General features: G+C 39.1%; 2 protein-coding genes across 3 annotated transcripts in view; one reads left to right on the top strand and one right to left on the bottom strand.

Moving 5' to 3' along the window:
* Positions 1-5,057, top strand: part of Col9a1 (collagen type IX alpha 1 chain) — an 83,104-nt gene extending 78,047 nt beyond the window's left edge. For both annotated transcript variants that reach the window (XM_048430497.3, XM_048430498.3), the window contains one exon: positions 4,052-5,057. In XM_048430497.3, coding sequence (XP_048286454.3) covers positions 4,052-4,236 — 185 coding nt within the window. In that variant the 3' untranslated portion in view covers positions 4,237-5,057. The remainder of the gene's footprint in view (positions 1-4,051) is intronic.
* A 5,802-nt stretch (positions 5,058-10,859) lies between these two features.
* Positions 10,860-18,543, bottom strand: part of Col19a1 (collagen type XIX alpha 1 chain) — a 324,015-nt gene continuing 316,331 nt past the window's right edge. The window contains exon 49 of the mRNA XM_087898047.1: positions 10,860-18,523. Within this exon, the coding sequence (XP_087754173.1) occupies positions 18,399-18,523 (125 nt within the window). The 3' untranslated portion in view covers positions 10,860-18,398. The remainder of the gene's footprint in view (positions 18,524-18,543) is intronic.

Raw genomic sequence — 18,543 nt, forward strand, 5'->3', positions numbered from 1 at the left:
GACAATTGTCTGCGTGTCTTTTTCCTTCATTTGTGTGTATACCTTATTTCATTTTGTAAGGCGTTGGGGGAAAAGGGCTTGCCTCCATCAGTGTAACACGCCTGCCCTCTAGTGTCAGGAAAACTTTTGGCAGTGTGGCCGTTGATGCTTCAGAAAGCCATGTAGTCATTAGGTAGTTGGTGTAGTTAACAGGCCCACAGGCTGGACAAGGCATTTGGGGGGGGGCTCTCCAGACCCTGGTCTTCTCAGCACATAGAGACTTCAGATAGACACTCTAATGTAGCTGCTCAGGCTAGCATTTGCGCTGTGAATCCTCTCCAACTGGAATACAACGTCCCCTCAATATGAGGCTCCCTATCCACTAGTCTAGAGTATCCTGGGGAGCAAGTTGAGGCTCTCAAGAAATTGATAAGCTGTTATGGTCAGTCCATTACCTGACCTACGGCATGCACACAGGACAAAACCCACTAAAGTAAGTTAGTTTCTTACGACAGAGACCTAAAAGGCAAAAATCAATCCTAAATTTTTGTAATTGGGGTCTCTTTTTAATTTCATAGTCAAGTTAGACCCAACAAATTCACCACCAGTATCACCACCACCACACATATAACCTCAGGAAAGTTGGTCAATCATTATTTATGGGAGGTTTGCTCAGTTAGAGTAGGGTGAAGGGCCCTTATTGCTAACTACAATGTTTTCTAGATCAGCGACTTGGAGACTAGCCTTTTTAACTCTGGTTCCCTATGAGGGAGATGAGGTCAGTCATGAGCACAGTATATGGCATGTGAGAGAAGGGCACTCTGTGGTGCTGGTGATGCTGGTGGTGATGACATCATCCGTAGCTACAAGGGTGTACCTTGCTGGTGCCCTTGCTGAAGGCTGACTAGGGCTAACTGTGACTCTTCTAAGATGAGCCTAGGATAGAACGGACACTATCACTGACTCTACTGTCAAAGGTCAAGAAGAAATTTGAATAAAATCAGCAAGTTAAAACAAAACAAAATAAAATACCCATGTCCCTTAAAGTGTGTTGGGTCCGAGTCAGGCATGGTAGCTCCTGCCTGTAATCCTAGCACTTGGGAGGCAGAGGCAGGAATTGATGGCCAGCCTGGGCTATGCGGTGAATGAGGCCAGCCTAATTACAGAGTAAGATCCTCACACTGCTCCCAGTGTGTTAGCTGGGACACTGTGAGAGAAAAATGTAAGAATCTTTCTGTTTTTGCTGTTGTTTATTTGTGTGAGCAGGGTCAGACTACATATTACTGACTAGCCTTGAATTCTATATGTTGAGCATGCTGGCCTCAAACTCATAGAGATCCACCTGCCTCTGCCTCCCGCGAGCTTGGATTAAAGGTGTGCGCCACCCCATCTGGCTGAACAAATTCCCTTAAAGGTGTGCACCACCACATCTGGATGAATGAATTCCCTTTAACGTGAGGTTTCAGGGAGGGCGCTAGTTTACTACCGTGAAATAAAAGTGGGAAGCAGTTGTTCACACCCTAACTGGGAAGGTCTGAGTTGAGTCATGGCTGTGTTTTCCCTGTGGTAGCTGCTAGCAGGAGCAGGCCCAGGGCATCCATCCTCCAGCTCCCACCCACGCAGTGCCCTCTTGCGTTTCCCCAAACGGGCACAGAGCCCTGGTGGTCCTTTCCATTATTCTCTCATTATCTGTTTTCTTTTAGTAAAAAGCTAGTGGGACGTTTCCTAATCCTGGCCTGTTGGTGGATGATGTTTGTTGCCAAGGATGCTTCTCTCTACAGGCTTATAGTTCTTGGCTTTGAGTGTGTGGGGGGGTCCTCTGTGACAGCCATTCAGCCATGGCTTTGCCTTCCAAAAACAGCTACAGACAATATGTAAACAAATGAGCATTGCTATTCCTAATACAGCCATTTTTACGAAGAAGATTTGGCATGTGAATTGAGGTAGCCTAAACTACGCTACCTGCCTAGAAGTTGGCCTAATCTACATCGCCTGCCTAGAGATTACCCTAATCTATGCTGCCTGCCTTGTCCTCATAGCCTTTAGACTTGAATTCTTCTTGTGAGCATGGTCATTTTCTCCTGGTCTTGATCTGATTTCAAGATGAATTTGACATATCTCAGTGGGACATTCCTATTGATAAAGTACATGAAAATCACCTTTTATATGTAGTTAGATGTGTCCTATTTTTTTTTAAGCTAAAAAAAAGTCAAGCTGACCTTTCGCTGTCTCTAATGTCAGGGGATGGAGAGGTCCGTGCTGCAGGGGCTGTTGTGCTGGTCTTTTCTGTGGAGGCTGTGGATGAGGAAGAGCCTTTCTCCCATTAGAGAAAATGCATAATCACCTGCTTCATCTCAATTTAGAGTTGGATAAAAGCCTATGAGATAATTTATTGGAAATAACACATTTCTTCTTAACTGCAGCCTTAAGATGCATAATTCAAAGATAATTATTCTCCCTTAAATCTTGCTAATGGTTTGCCCTCTAACACTGCTTCATGTGGGCTTGATGTAAAACACACAGAAGAGTGAGATGTGTGTAAAACAGGGTCTCCCACTCACCTTTACTTCAAAGTTTATGAGATCTGCAATAATCATACCATTTATTATGACCAGGTCATTATAGTAGGATGTATGTAATTAGACTACTAAAACAGAAAAAAAGACCGAAGACCCTGGAAAAAGCAGGAGTATACCTTTACCTATGAAAAATGTGCAATTGAACATGAAGATTTGGCTTTCAACTTCTCCACAGAATGCCTATGATAAGAAAACCGAGACAGAATAAGGATCTGTGTAGCAAGATTGCCGTAGCAAATGCAGTTGCTTCTATACTGCTTTCTTAGAGTCACTTTTGGGATAACAGAATGAAAGCACTGTTGCTGCAAAGAGGGACACATTCACTAGAAAGTCTTCTTTGTTAGGGGGCACTCTGTCTCAGAAGGTGCCAAAATAGGAATATCTGCAAGAAACTCACTGTGGCGAAACTCATGTCGGGGTAAAATTATGGAATTTTGTAGGCAGCATGGTGTGATCTTCTAAAAGACATTAATAAATAATATTTGATAATTAAGACAGTCCCCCATTTAACTGATGCTGTCAATCACAGAATTTAATAACAAACACATCATCTTATTTTGTAGATGATGAAAGTTAGAGGTTTTTTTTTATTCTAATTGTTCATAGAGTTACACCTTAAAACCATGTGTCCTAAAAGTCTGTGCTTAGCTTCGTCTGGATATGGATCACTATTAGAAATTAGGGAAGCTGCTACTGCTCATGAGAAAGACAACGTGAGCCATAAATCAGCCCAGCACATGTGATTCTGAGTCTTCCATAACCAAGGTGCAGAGTCAGGGGAAACCAACTTTAGTAATATAGCTAGTCACTGGCTTAAGGTATCTAATCAGAGTTTTCAGTGTTGTGAGGATAAGAAGGGAGACAAGTTTAGTAGAAACTTCACTCAAAAATTCTGAGTTTTGATGTTTTTATGGAGTCAGTGATACATAATATGATAGTCTCTCCTGAAGCCAGACAGAGTTGGCTATGCACTCACTAATGAAAAGACCTGTACCTTGTGGTTTCTAGTCATGATGCTTGGGAGCTTGGGTGTGTTATTTACTTAACTATGTTCTCAACATAACCACCCTATATGCTGAGTGATGCCTGTGCCATTTACTTAACCCACTGGCTTAAAAATATTATTGTGTCAGGTAATAAGTCTAAATTTTGTTATAAAATATTTTACACCTTTTCATATTAAGCCTTCAAATATCAGCTTTATTTTATACTTACAGTTCACCTCTATTTGGGCCAACCACATTTCAGTAATCAATAGCCATATATGGTCAGAGGCGGCCATGATGGAAATGTGAGAGACAGACACTGATACCTCTGTCTGCCTTTGTTGTCTATGAAATGCACATCCACCAATGGGGCTCCCCATTTCATCCTTGTGCATGATCTCCAAGGGCATTGGCTAAGTATCTTGTTGCACACTGCTGGGCTATACGGTCTAGCGTCTTCTGCTAATCAATAGTTTGTTCTCACGGGTGGGTTTGTGTCTGTTTCAGGTGATCCCGGCCCTGCCAGCTACGGGAAAAATGGGCGAGATGGAGAGCAAGGTCCCCCAGGAGTGGCAGGAATTCCTGGTGTGCCTGGACCCCCAGGTCCCCCAGGCCCTCCTGGTTTCTGCGAGCCAGCTTCTTGCACCCTGCAGTCTGGTCAACGAGCCTTTATCAAAGGGCCTGACAAGTGAGGGCCTTAGCGTTAGAGGTCCTCTTCACAAACCATGCCTGGGAGAGGAGCAGGGGGGAGGAAAACACCCAAAGCTGGGGCAATGACTAAAAGCTTCATCTTCAGCATGATTACACAAGTCCTATCTGACAATCAGATTTAGAAAAATGGTGCTATCAGTAAGTCTTGTTCCTTGTCCATGGAAGGAAGACTGGTGCAACATCAGACAAAAATCAAAATCAAATTTCCTCTAGCCAAATTTATAATCTTCTTCCAAGGATCTTGAACTTTAGTATGTTATGAGTAAATATGTGATTTATTGTGGGCCACTGTGCCAACGAACAAAAACAACTGTCCAGTTTACCTCAGTTGCTATAGTTATCTTCATTTCAATTCAGATACTGTCCTCAGATTATTAATTCAGTTATATTATTAATTCAGGTATTGCTAGAATAGTAAGGAAGAAACCCCACTACATTCAATAAAATTGGTGCTTTAATCTTTATATCAGCTGTGTCATGGAAGTGATCTATTTACATCATACAGTGGTTTCCATCTTTATGCTGAATTTGTGACTTGTATGTACTGTACCCCAAACCTATTTGTATCTCCCATATGAAAGCAAAGAAGTAATTTTAATACCCTGACATGCATACATTTTATTGTTGACATTATTTATTTTAAAAGTTTGAGGTAACATCTCTGGTTGTACCAAAGAACAAATAAACATGGTTTCATAATCTTTTGTATGTTTCTAAATGGATAGTTGTGTTAAATGCACTTAAAAGTGAATTGAATTTGTTTATATACATTAAAATTTTGACTTATTGCTACTTCTAAAAATGTGTTTGTTTTACTGGTTTATTCCATCAAGAGAAATCTGAAAAGTACCTACTAGTCCATAGGGTTACCTGTGACAGATATTGTGTGTGCTTGTGTGTGTGTGCTGAGAGACTTAATAGATTTCTTAGAAATTCTAATGAAAACTATGAACTCATTTCTCCTAGATGAATGCACAGGTCCATACACATGTGCACTTTGTTCAGAGAGTTCATGGAGCCCTATAAGATTAAAATGATTTAATCTTCTTTGAACATGTACACAAACACACAGTGGTTGAATTTCATGTTATTTGTACTTATAGGTTTATATATATTTTTGATTCCCCACACTATTTTTCATAATGACTTTATTACAATCCCACTACTAGTCTGTATGGCTTCTCTTTTCTCTACATATTTGCTAGCATTTGTTAGTGTTGTTTTTTATTATTGCCATCTAAGTAAAGTTGGATTGTGGCTTGTTTCACATTCTCTAATGATCACTGAGATCTTGTTTTATGCACTCATTTGGTTATTTATATGTCTTGAAATTTTGAGAAATATCTATATTTTTTGGCCATTTTACAATTGGATATTTTTCTTCTTCAGTTGGGTTTGCTACATATTCTGGATCTCATTCATTTACTGGAGAAACTGTTTGCTCATACAAATAGAAAAGGAAGAAATAAAATTATTCCTATTTGCAGGCATTATAATTCTATTTATAATAAACTCAAGAGAGTCCACCAGGAAGCTTTTAGAATGAATGATCCTTCAGCAAAACAGCAGGATACAAAGTAAGTGGCTTTCTAACCTACTGATAATGAACACATGGAGAAAACTGTCAGGAAAGCAATCTTTCATTATTATAGTGTCAAAAAATATAAAATGCCCAGGAATAATCCTAACTGAGGATATGAAAACCCTCTACACTGAAAATAACAAGACACCAGAGAAAGGAAGAAAAAATTTTCCATGTTTACAGATTGGTAAAAATAATATAGCAAAAATGGTTGTATAACCGAAAGTGAGTTATAGATCCAGTGTGATCCCATAGACAGAAGCTGCTTATTTGTTCCTAGCTGTCCAGACCCAAAATAATCACACAAAAACTGTATTAATTACATCACTGCTTGGCCAATGGTTCTTGAACATTTCAAGCTATCTCTTACATCTTAAATTAACTCATCTCTGTTAAGTTGTACATCACCACAAGATCGTGGCCTGCTGGCAAGTTTCCTTCCAGCATCTGTCTCCTGCAGCAGCTATGTGGCATCTCCCTGACTCCACCTATTTTCTCCTCTATCTTTGCTTGGAATTCCCACCTTACTCTATTCTGCCCTGCTATAGGACCAAAGTAGCTTTATTCATTAACAAAACACATGCACAACATACAGAGGGGAACCCCACATTTTTTGTCTAAATAAAATGGAAGGTTTTGAATTTAACATGGTAAAATTACATATAACAAAACAGTTATCAAGCATGAATTACAGTTATAATATTTATATTTCCTTTATCTTTTATCATTACTAACGAAAACTATAACTATGTATTCTTTAACTCCATCAAAGACACCAGAAGGATATACTATTATCTAAGTTAACAGGAAGTGCCTTTTAAGCAACTTCCAAAGCTCTAAAATTGGCAGAGACATCTTACTGCCTGGACAGCCACCTAAAGTTTTTCTGTGCCATTATGGCATCCATCTTCAGCCTACAGGTCCATAGCATCTAGCAGACTTTTTCATGAAGCAGGAAATTTGAAAGACTGTTTTGCCTCTATTGGCAGTTTGTCAGTCACTTTCTTCTATATCCTGCAGAATGTCTGGAAGACTCTTTTATGAAGCAGGAACCCTAAAGGATTATCTCACCTTTAGGCAAGAGTAGTCATTTTTCTGGGGGTCCTACATGTCCAGTTCATACAGCATACCTTGAAGCAGTCTAGGCAAGAGCAGTTTCTTGCCCAAATGGCTAACCAACTCAATAAGGAGCCTCTTTACTGCCCATCATCCTTTTGAAGAAGACTGGTGCTACCAGGAACAGATGTGTCTTATTGTCATAAAAAGTCCTACATTCTTAAAACATTTTGAATGCCATATTCTGTTAGTCTTCGAAAGGTTTGAAGAATAACTATCCATCTGAAATATATCTCTATACATCTAGAAAACCTAAGTAACATGACTAGAGGCTTGACTATTATAGATGATTATCTCTTAGTATGTATTTCTTAATTATACATTACATTTTTAAATGAGATGCACAAACACATTACCTTAATGAAGAACAGAAATATACATATAAAAAACTGACCTTAAATTTGTATCAATAGACTAAGATCCATACTGACGCAAAGTATTCATCTCTATAGCATGCCCTATTTTGTAGAAATTGACTGTGACCCTTAATCACTTAAATCAATCCTCCCCCCCTTTTTTGAGACAGGGTTTCTCTGTAGCTTTGGAGCCTGTCCTGGAACTAGCTGTTGTAGACCAGGCTAGCCTTGAACTCACAAAGATCCACCTGCCTCTGCCTCCCGAGTGTTGGGGTTAAAGCTGTGTGCCACCATGCCTGGCAACAATCAACCCCCTTTAAGTGTAAACAAACATTGATAAATGACCATTTAGGGAATTTGGATGTAGTTCTCTCCAAACTGCTTCCTGTTTTTTGTTGGGAAAAGCAATTTTATCCTGTACTATGAAGCCAGTGAATGAGGCAAACCTGTCTGTAGTTTCAACAAGAAACTTAACTAATGAACTAAGGAGCAATCAAGGTGGTTGTGGCTTTGGGGGTCAGGGGGAGAACTGTTAAACTGGTAAGTCTGTCGGTACCCTAGTCACCAAACACCATCAGCTCTGAGGAGGATAAATTTCACCTGAGTCATTTTCTCAAGGATCAGGGGATCATTATCTGTTAGGTATATCTAAACTATACAAATGTTGTTTAGGCTCAACTTTGATAAGAATATATCATTCACACACACACACACACACACACACACACACATATGGATGATAATATCTGAACATATCAAAGAAGTTGATCCTTTATGAAGTAATTTGTATGTCTAAGTATACCATTACAGAACATAACTGTTTTCTCTATGACTTTGTTTACCAAATTAGCTACAGCTTACCAATGTTAGTAAAAGCAAGAAGGTGAGATATGTTTTGAAACTGGTTTTTGTCAGCCTGAAGAGACCTTAGAGAAGAAGAGGCCCTTTATCGGACCGTTTAGGTTATCACCTTGCTGCTTCATAAAACAGGAATACCCCAGTCTCTGTTTTTCAGCTGTGGTCCTAAGACATAGAGCATAGTCATAATCTGTGGAAGGCAAAACCAAGTTTTAGCACTGTAAACAATCTAGTCAAGGGGATTATTCTTATGTTGTGGAATCTGGCTGCCAACAAGATACATCCCTGTACCTGAATGCTTGGAGGTACAGCTTTAACACCTCAGTAACCAGCATTGCTTTAAGTCCCATCTTTCATGAACCTTGTTTTTAGGACAGGAATTGTAATACAGAAATCTATACTAATCAAAAAATATATTGGATACCTAATGTCTTTTTGGTGGGGCCATCTCTATGTGGTCATTTTTGTTTAAGATGGTGTGAACTCATATAATCTCCCTCTTTTTCAACCTTAGTCAGAATGGCATCTTTAATTAAGGTGGTGGTAGACCATGTGGTGTTTTCCAGAACAGTTTCAATCTGGAGATATCAGTTTTACATATTTTAAACTATATCCAATTTCTAACTTGTTTTTGTTTAATAGGGTAGAACAGCATAAAATAAATTTGACTGTCATTATATCAGATTCAGGGTGAGAAAAGCCCAGAGGCAAATTCTGATCCCAGGCAGTTTGTGGACACACAGAACACATACAGTCAGGCATCCAAGACCAGTCAGGAACAAGCATGCAGTGGCCACATGTTTACACATCCAACTGAACCTGAAGTAAACATACAGGCACAGATCCATTCTTACACACAGACCGGACGTTTTAACAGAAAGACAGACAAGACTTTCCCCAGGGGAGAGCGGGCAGAAGCATAGAGTGGAAGAGTTGGAAAAAGAGATGTTTAGGAGAGAGTAAGTAGAGTCCTAGAGACCCAGTGATGTGGCTCCGCAGGCTCAAAGAGTCATAGCCATCTGTAGAAGTCTCGCCGAAGTCCAAACTGAGGGTCTCCCAGGCTGTTGGGGAAGCGGAGGAACAGCCTGTTTCTCCAGTTTCCTTTACAGGCTGTAATGAAAAGAAGGATGAGACATTTACACAGTTTAGTGTGGAAGAGCAGACAGGAACAGAGATAGAAGGGAAGGGTAGAGACAGAGACAAGCGGAACAGGCTAGGAGACAGGAGTTCAAAGCTCCTAAGCATGGATGAGGTAACTCAAACTAACATATGGTGTGAGATAGTCCTAACTTGAATAAATTTTGTCTCCAAGGGTGTCTGGGGATCGAACTTGAACCCACGAGTACCATTCACAAGCCTTTTGCCTGGGACCAGAGTGTATAGAACTGCATCCAGTTTTAAACACTTTTAGAGTTGGAAGGATTGTGCCTCTATGGAGACTGTCTCCCCTACAAGGGAACCCCCAAGGGGCAGGGACTGCCCCTGCTCTAGAATTGGCTAGAGTTATCATGGCAGGCAATCCTGGAGCCTTTATTACCAGAAGGGTTAAAAAGACCCAGAAGGGGTCCTGGATCCCTTATAGTATTTTGGTTTGGAAATGGGTGACTTAGCCAGCAAGTCTTGTGTGTCCAGTGGCTTCCCATGGCCATGTGGTCAGGGGAAAGACTCAACTCTACCAGGGCTGGGAATCAGACGCTAAGTGGTTTTGAAACTGATGAAATTGACTTTTTGTCCTATGTATCAGAAAATTATCTTTATTTATGTATACATATACATATGACATGGAGCAAGAGGGAGACTAAGGGAGGACGGACATGAGCTACTGGGGCAGGAACGAGCAGGAGTAAAGGGACAACATGGTAAGAGGTGGATGTGTCTTCATATTGTCACCATGTACTTGACAAAAGTGTCTATATGAAACCAAACACAAAGCATAGTAAATGTGCCCCAATTAAAAAACAAAACAAAACAAAACAAAACTCTGAACTATGTCTTTTCTATTACCTCTAGATGGAATGTTCTGCAAATGTGATTCAGTTCCGATAGTTTTCTTTTGCAAACTTTCTGTCTAAATGATCTTTCCATTGAGGGAAATGAGATTAGTGTATTAGAGCCCACCTCTCCCTTTTAAAAAGACTATATTTTTGATTATTGATATTTTCTGATCACTCAGGTAGATTAACATTGTTTACATAAATGCATCGACTTGCTATTCCATCAGCATGTAGTTGAACTACCAGTCAGAGCTAATGTACTTCCTATGTTACAAAGCATCTTTGAGACTTGTCCCGCACAGAGACAATACTCAATGTCCTCAGTTAGTTTATGAAACTCCGGTCAAAGAAGAGCAGGTTCTACTGATAGTTTTATACCAAGGGTTTCTCATGTGAATTCTTTACTTATGAGTTGTTTGGTTAAATCAAACATGAAATCTGTAGCATGGAATTTCTTTACATTGTTTTTAGCATGTAGTTCAGTGATTTTATCTTGAATTGTTATAAAGAGAAAGGTTCCATCTTGGCTATGTGTCAGCACCATTTATCTAGATTGTCCTTCCCCTGCTTGGAAGACAACTTTGAGAATGGAGGCGTCTGTTACAGTTCTCTATGACATATTATATAAAAATGGTGTATATTTTCTATGACACAGAATAAACATGCAAAGAAACAATTTTTTCATCAAAGTGCTTTTATCTTTAATTAGAGTGACAATACCCAAATACAGGAAAAGAAAAATTAAGTAATTAAACGAGTTCCTCAGTCCTATAACATTGTATTCATAAGAAATAAAAAAATAAAATTTCAAATATCAGTTCACCCAACTGTTACACAAACTTGATGCATATCGAGGCAGGACAACAAGACCCACAGATACAGTAATGTTGGGGACAGCCACTTACAGACAGCTTATGCAAAGCTAGCACATCCCAAATGGCAGGAACAACCAACCCACTGTAAATTTCAGTTAAACGAAACAGTTTGCGCGAAGCACTAATATTTGATGAAAAAAATTCAAAAAATAAATGTGCCTAGTGAATGCTCTCCATGAAAGATGGCTGCTTAACCCAGGCAGGCCTACTATGCATTCCTAGCAAAATAGAGGTATCCAGATCTTCCTTGATGTGCTTTAGAGATTGGGTAGTGTCGATCAGAGAACCTGTCAAGAGGGGAATGCGTAGACAGCTGAAGTTGCTGAGAAACTGGCCTATTAGTCAAGAGCAGATGATTTCTGGTTTTTTTCTACTCATGTTTCCAAGATGGGATGATTTGATGCGTAATCCTAATAGCCAACAGGCTAGTTAATAAGTATGAAACCAATTTTCTAGTCTGAGCACATATATTTGTTGCTGATTTTGGATAATCGTCTTCTGTTTGTTGGAAGAGTATGAATGAGTAGTCATACAGTTTGGTGACTGATGTGGAATATTTTATATTTCAAGCTTGTTAAACCAATATTGCTACCCTTAAACATTATCAGATCCGACCCCAAATGTGCTAAATTTAAACCCCTGCTTCAAAGATCACTTACAATTGAATTATTAAATTTTGGAGATATATTGTTTCTGAGGTATAAAATCTCCAGGTTTGAAGTTAACCAATATTGGTGGAAAATCTCCCATAACACAAATAATCCCAAATAGCAGGAGAATTACCTTTAAGCATGCTGGTAACCCTAGGAGAGGGAGTATAAAAATGGCACTAAAAATGAGACGTTAGTGAGCTATTTCTTTTGTGACAAATGGAAAATTGATGCGGGAGAATTGTCTGTATTCTGTCAATCATATTTTAATAAAACGCTGATTGGCCAGGCAGGCAGTATAGGCGGGAAAACCAGACAGGAAATAGAGGTGATGCAATGAGAACAGAAGAATTCTGGGAAGCAGGGAGGTTCCTCTGCCACTCCTGTGCAGACCACCGAAGAGACAGCATGTAACTTGCCCAGCTGAAAAAGGTACCAAGCCATATGGCTAACGTAGATAAGGATAATGGGGTAATATGTGTCATAAGAACTAATAAGTAGCCTGACTTAATGGGCCAATCAGCTTTATAATCTTATGGAGTCCTGTGTGTAATTTTCGTTGGAATTTGCCGGCTGTGGGGTACCGGGCAGGACAGAAACCCCAACAAGCCGGCCCCCTCGTGTTACAGAAAATGGCCATAAATAGTCTAAAACTCTAAGACAATTTTCATGGTTAGGCCTTATAGGTTATGAATTTTGTGTAGTAAAATACTGTCCAGTTGTGTACTTGTTTTTTATGAACTTCTGATGTTGAACATTAAGTACCAATGGCTCAGTAAATATTAAATACAAGTTGGCCATTTGTAATATTGTATATGCAGTACACACGCTCAAATGGCACTGAGAAGGTTATCCAAAGACCTGTAGCATGCTTGATAGATCTGGTTATTGGCAAGAGGGTGCTGTCTGATAAATATTTGTGTCTTAAAAACTGTCAATTTACACTAACTTTCTGTTTCCCATGCTTTTGTGTGCTGTCGTTCATTCTACATTTGTAACTGAAGAGGAAAAAAATGGAGGAAATTGACTCTAAGAAACGTCTTAGAATTTGTGTCTTCTTTTTCAAGTTTATTTTGATGTGTTTTTATTTGGTCTCCAAGTTCACAGTTGCATATGAGAAGACAACAATACTTTTTAGAGAGCACCCACTTATTGTAAGGGAATATGAAGGCAAGGATAGTTGAGTATTGTTTAAGTCATTAGCTAGTCCATATAGACATATAAAGCCACTGGCATATTTTGATTGAATTAATTTCTGTTAGAAAACATACTATATATTTAAATATGTATTGCCATGCTAAGAAACTTATTATAGGAGGAAAGTTAGTCACACTCTTCTTAGCTTTCTAAGAGTTCTTTCTAGCAAGGAGTCTAACTTTGATTTTAACTTCTGTTAGAAGAGAGCATCATTTTGGACTCACTCTTACTTCCATTTCCATTTATAATTCTCATCTGAAATCAATATACTGGGCTTTGCATAGTCTGCCAGGGAGGAAGGTCACAAGTTCATACTGTGAGGCCGGTGTGGTAGACACTGAGCCTCCAGCAGAACAGTCCCCGGCTCCATGGATGCTGTGGGCTTGCGCTTGGTGCGAGGGTGATTGTGAAGCTTCAGTGTGGCTAAGAACTAACAGAACAGAGCTGGGGTGGAGCTTCGGCCACGGAGAAGGACTGAAGAGTAGACACAGTGTTAAGAATTGCACCTTAGAGGTCCCTGATTTAGAGTGGATTCCTTTATTGCTGAGAGAGGCAAGGTGTTCCTGACGCATAATAAAGCTAGAGGAACCAAGGCCTACAAGCATATATTCACTGGGATTTATCATTAAGTGATATGAAGTGAGTGTAATAAAACTCAACCTGAAATAGCTAATGAGGTAAGATAGTGAACAAACAAAATGGAGAAAAATACATCCCAAATGTTATTTTAAAAATAAATAGTTATAAAATAGACAATAACACAATCTGAATTCAAATTCACTACAAGCATTTATCCTCTAAATATACCTTAAGAACCAAAGGAAAATAAAAAGTTGTAAATTGAATGTTGATGCCTGTCAGCTTGTTATGGTCAAGCAATGCCCAGACTCATGTTACATGTTGAGCAGTTAGTCCATTCACTTTGGGCAAGTCTGTGAAGCAACCAGCTGATATCTTGAGTCAAATCATACATCACTACTGAAATCAAACTTGAACGTTTTTCTGTGTAGCTGTTTCTTGCTAGACTAAGTTTCCTCTTGTCTTTTGGATCATTATTTTCTTGCTGGTTTGCTTGCCTGAATCAGTGTTCTCTGGGGCTGCTGGAAGCTTCATTCAATCAAACCAAACTGATGAACTAAGCCATGACTCGGTTAAGTGACGTGCTGCTGTGGTCGCTCCAGCTATACCAGTAAATAAAATTTTTCTGTATCCTGGAATTCCCACTCATTGAATATATTTGATCCAACAAACGCCACTTTACACACTGATGATGAAGAAATACAAGTCAATGGGCTACAACATTACTCTTATGCACACGACTTAAAGGGCGATAATTAAACTCTCCTGGGATTCTCCTCATAGGGGCTCTTTAATCTCTGAGACGAGAGGAGTACAAAAGGAGAGTATGTCCCACTCTGAAGCCAGGAGAGAAAACACCATGTGTCTTCGCATGGTAGATATGTCCAGACAAGCGTAGAAAGTAAGTTAAGGACAAGGGCAAATGTCAAATCTGTTCAGCTTTTCCCTGGGTCATTCAAATCACCTCAACATCACTGTACCCAATTCTCAGTCTTGGGATAGCGCTACCAACACTAGAAAAAGGATGGCATTTTGAAAATCAGTTTTCTTACTTAGTTTTGGAAAGGGTGACATATTTCTAGAAAAATAGACATTGTATAAATTTAATTGCAAAATTTACCGTGAGCAATAAGGAGTTTAGACATTGTGTAATGTGTAAATAGCTCCTTGTGCTAAGCTAAATGTGTCTCATTTGTCAGGACACCTGCCCTGCCTGCAAGGTGGGATGAATACTTAGTGTGTGCACATTAGTCACGAAAATGCAAAAGTGGCATAAGACAGCCTTATAGCAAATTCGCAGGTCGCATATAGGTATACACATAATAAATAAATACAAATGAGACAACCAACAAACCAAAAGCTATTGTGTTCGCCTCACAAAGCTACTGAAAATTTGGAAAAAACGCAAATTAACTAAATGAATAACAAAGAATATTTACAAAACAAAAGTGCAAAGGCCAATGTCTGACTTAGCTGTTCACCAAACTTTTCTAGGGTTTAGACTTCTGGGAGTCTGTTCACCTCTGAACAAACTGCTGCCAACACCATCTTGTGGACAAAGGAGGTATGTAATAAGTTTCTCAGAAATGCAGAAGAGCTGAACCATGTCTGGGACATAGCTATCGAAATTGCTTATTAACTCAGAATCAAATGGTAATATGTATAGGCAGTATATTGTGAAATAATTCCTTAAGCTTTGTAGTAGGCAAAATGTCAATCTTCAGCTACGTCGTGAAATACAGAAAAAAAAAGTACAGGAGGTCAAAGTCTTTAAATGGCTCTGATCAAGGTAAGATGTTGAAAAACTCAAGACTGACTGCTTCTGTTGTGGTTGGAAGTAGCGGTCAATGCTTTCATGCGGAAAGAACAATGGACAAATGCCTAGGTCATTCTTCTCTCTTTTCTTTTGCCTCTAAAAGCCAGAAAAAATGAACTGGGAATAGAATAGTCTACATAGGAAGATTTCTAACTAAAATTGCTAACGGAACTGGCATAAAATTTAAAGAGTTCTAAAATCTTTGTTTATGGGGGGGAAAAAACCAGTTGTAATATTGTCATCATGGCCTGTAATTATTTTGTATTTAAACATATGTGTAGTACGAATGAGAGAAAATTAATAATTCTTCCTCTTGCTAAAGACAACACCTAAAGTAAACAGCTTTTTAAAATTATTTTTTAAATGAAACAAATGGTTATTTAGAGGAACATTTCCCATTCTACTTGGGGGACCAAATTATCCTGTTTATTTTTATCAAAGGGTTGAGCGCCTGCCAATCTCTTTGCTATGCTAGCTAGACTAAGTGTTCCTTGTAGCCCTACAGCTGTAGTTATGACTACAGCTGAGGCAGAAAAAGAAAAACAACTTTTCAAGATGAGTCAGGGTTTGTGCTATGTAATCTCAGGCCCCGCTCTCTAGTTATATCAGACTTAGTCACATACCCCAGTTTTAAAAATGAGCTTGAACCACGGTGACAGATCACTCTCAAAATGTATCATGTAACATTTCATCCCCTCCTGAAGTCACATTAATAAATCTAAATCCTTAAAACAGAAATAACGCAGTCACACAGTCACAGAAATTAGAAAAAGGAAGAATAATAACTACTATATTACGTAAAAGAAAGGTTTCTGTTGTGTGGAACTGAAGTGAATGCAATTGAATATAATTTACAAGACAAGAAATCTTTTTCTACATATAAACTGATCAATAAAAAAAACCCAAATGCATTGATCACCAGTCAAATGTTCATGAAAATATTAAAATTATGAAATAAATATTTTTGAATAAACCAAAAGGCAAAAGGATAAATAACCTGTCAATTAATATGAAAAATAATCTTTGAAAACATATAAAAGTCTTAGCTTTACAGCAAATTCAAGTAAATTAATATGTGCCAGGTATTTGGTAAGTTTTCAGAAAGTTTAACAAATTGAAATCTCAAAATATACACATAGCACCCATCTTTTCACCTTATGTACATGGGGGGGTAGACTGTTATTTGATTATGAAGATACATATGCAAATGTCTGCATCTTCCAATTGCATGAGTTTAAAACACAGCACCATTGCAGGTATTGCAGAAGAAAGAAAATAAAGTAATACGCAACAAAATGTTTAAAACGTTGGAAATAAATAAAGTAGACTTGGAAAATGAATACACTTGGATGGAAATACACAGCGAAAACTCAATATTAAATACCTAAAAAGCTATATTTATGCACAATTATATTGACAGTACCCGGCCAGCAGCTCATCTATTTGTAAGGAAAGCCAGTTCAAATCATGGGTGCATTTGAACAAACTCTGCCTTACATCAGGCATGCTTCCCGGGAAAATCCTTCACAGCTTTCCCCACTCTCAGGGGGCTTGCTTTCTTAAACTCATTGTCTGCTTTAATTAGTGGGTAGAAAACACCATTTTATCCTGTGAAATATGTCCTGCTCCTTGAGGTGTGAACTAGTCTCTGTGACCGAAGGGCTCTGGTGGTGCACGCTCAGCTTCTGGGCGCAGGGTGGGGGGGGTGGAGGAGGAATCCAATGAATTAGATTCCAGCAATGTCCATCCTTGTGCTAAATATTCTAGAAAATCAGTTGTTTCCCACAAAAAGTTGCTCTAAACAATGAATGGGTAGGGAGTATAAAATACCGCTGGATAATTCAGCTAACCCCACTGGAATTTTGCTTCCTTTTAGAGTATATGTTTGTTTATTTCTTTTCTCCCCCAGAGCTGAGGATGGAACCCAAGGCCTTGAGCTTACCAGGAAAGTGCTCTACAACTGAGCTAAATCTCCAAACCCGGAACACACCGTTTTGAAGCATGGGGTGCCTTTCATGTAGAATCTCCATCTTTCCTTTGCAGAACTGGACTCTTTCTAGGAAAACATCCATGATTCTCCTTAGGATGGTGTGTGCTCCACCTATTCATCTGCTGGTGCTTAACCCTCACTTTGCAAAGTGAGGACTCTTCTGTTTCAGTCACTACAAGTCCTGTGCTTTGTCCTAATTGGGGGTCTGGGGATCAGAAAAATAACGCATGAAAGAGCACAAAGTCTTGCCAGCCTACTAAAGTTTGTCAAAATCCAAAGACTTGGTACTTGATACTTTGACTTCAACCACCAAACACCTCTTAGGGAAAAACCAATTTCTTCATCACTGGAGACTCACTGAAGTGAGCATAGGGTCAGTTTGGTTCCTTCTTTCTCTTGTAGCATATGTTCAATGTTATGAGGAGTACTTCAAATTGAGCTCACAGCAAGGAAGACACAAAGTCATTTCAACAGTTGGCTATGCTGAGTTTGGGGACTTCCTAATAAAGAGTCTCCCATAGTTTGTCTTTTGAAAAATAACTTAAAAATGAATCTCTTATTGCCTATTTTTCTGTATAAATAGAATGAATGTAGGATGGTATAAGACTTCTCGTAAAAATCAGCCATAGAACAATCGACAGCAGTAATGTGCTGTCTCAATCTCAAAAGAGCAGAAAGATGGTTTTTAAGCAACAATAGTAAACTTAAACATGAAGAAAATACCAATATAAATTTCAAAAATTCAGGTTCAGAAATCAAAGTCTAATCGTGTTGATAAGTTCACAAACTGTATGTCGTCTGTGGCCCATATCATCTCATGGGATTTCTTCTGAAGAGCCCGTGATAGGCTCGCTTGCATTTTCATATAAAACTGAGTAGAACTCAGAGCCACGGCAAAGCAAAACACACAGAACAAAGTTGGGAAACGTCTGAAAAATACTGATTTGCAATTACTGTCAGATAGGATTCTGATGGTGGCTTCGGATGTTTGTGCCACATCGGAGGAAAAAAAAAGCAAAGAAAAACGGTCCAGAAATCATACGCCTTGCGAGCACGTGGCTGAAAAGCAGAGATCAACAGCTCCAAGGGCATGGAGATCTCACCAGGAACAACGTCTCCCTCTGTAGTGTTCATTTTCCACCTGCTTTCTGCTGGGCAGAAGTCATAGGAAAGAGGCAGTCTTCTGGATTACATCTTCCACTAGGGCCTGGGGGTCCTTGAGGCCCTGGGGCACCTGGTGAACCTGGCAAACCTGCTGTTAATGAAATGAAATAC

The sequence above is a fragment of the Myodes glareolus genome, chromosome 18, assembly GCF_982192425.1.
Source record: "Myodes glareolus chromosome 18, mMyoGla1.1, whole genome shotgun sequence".
Taxonomy (NCBI): Eukaryota; Metazoa; Chordata; class Mammalia; order Rodentia; family Cricetidae; genus Myodes; species Myodes glareolus.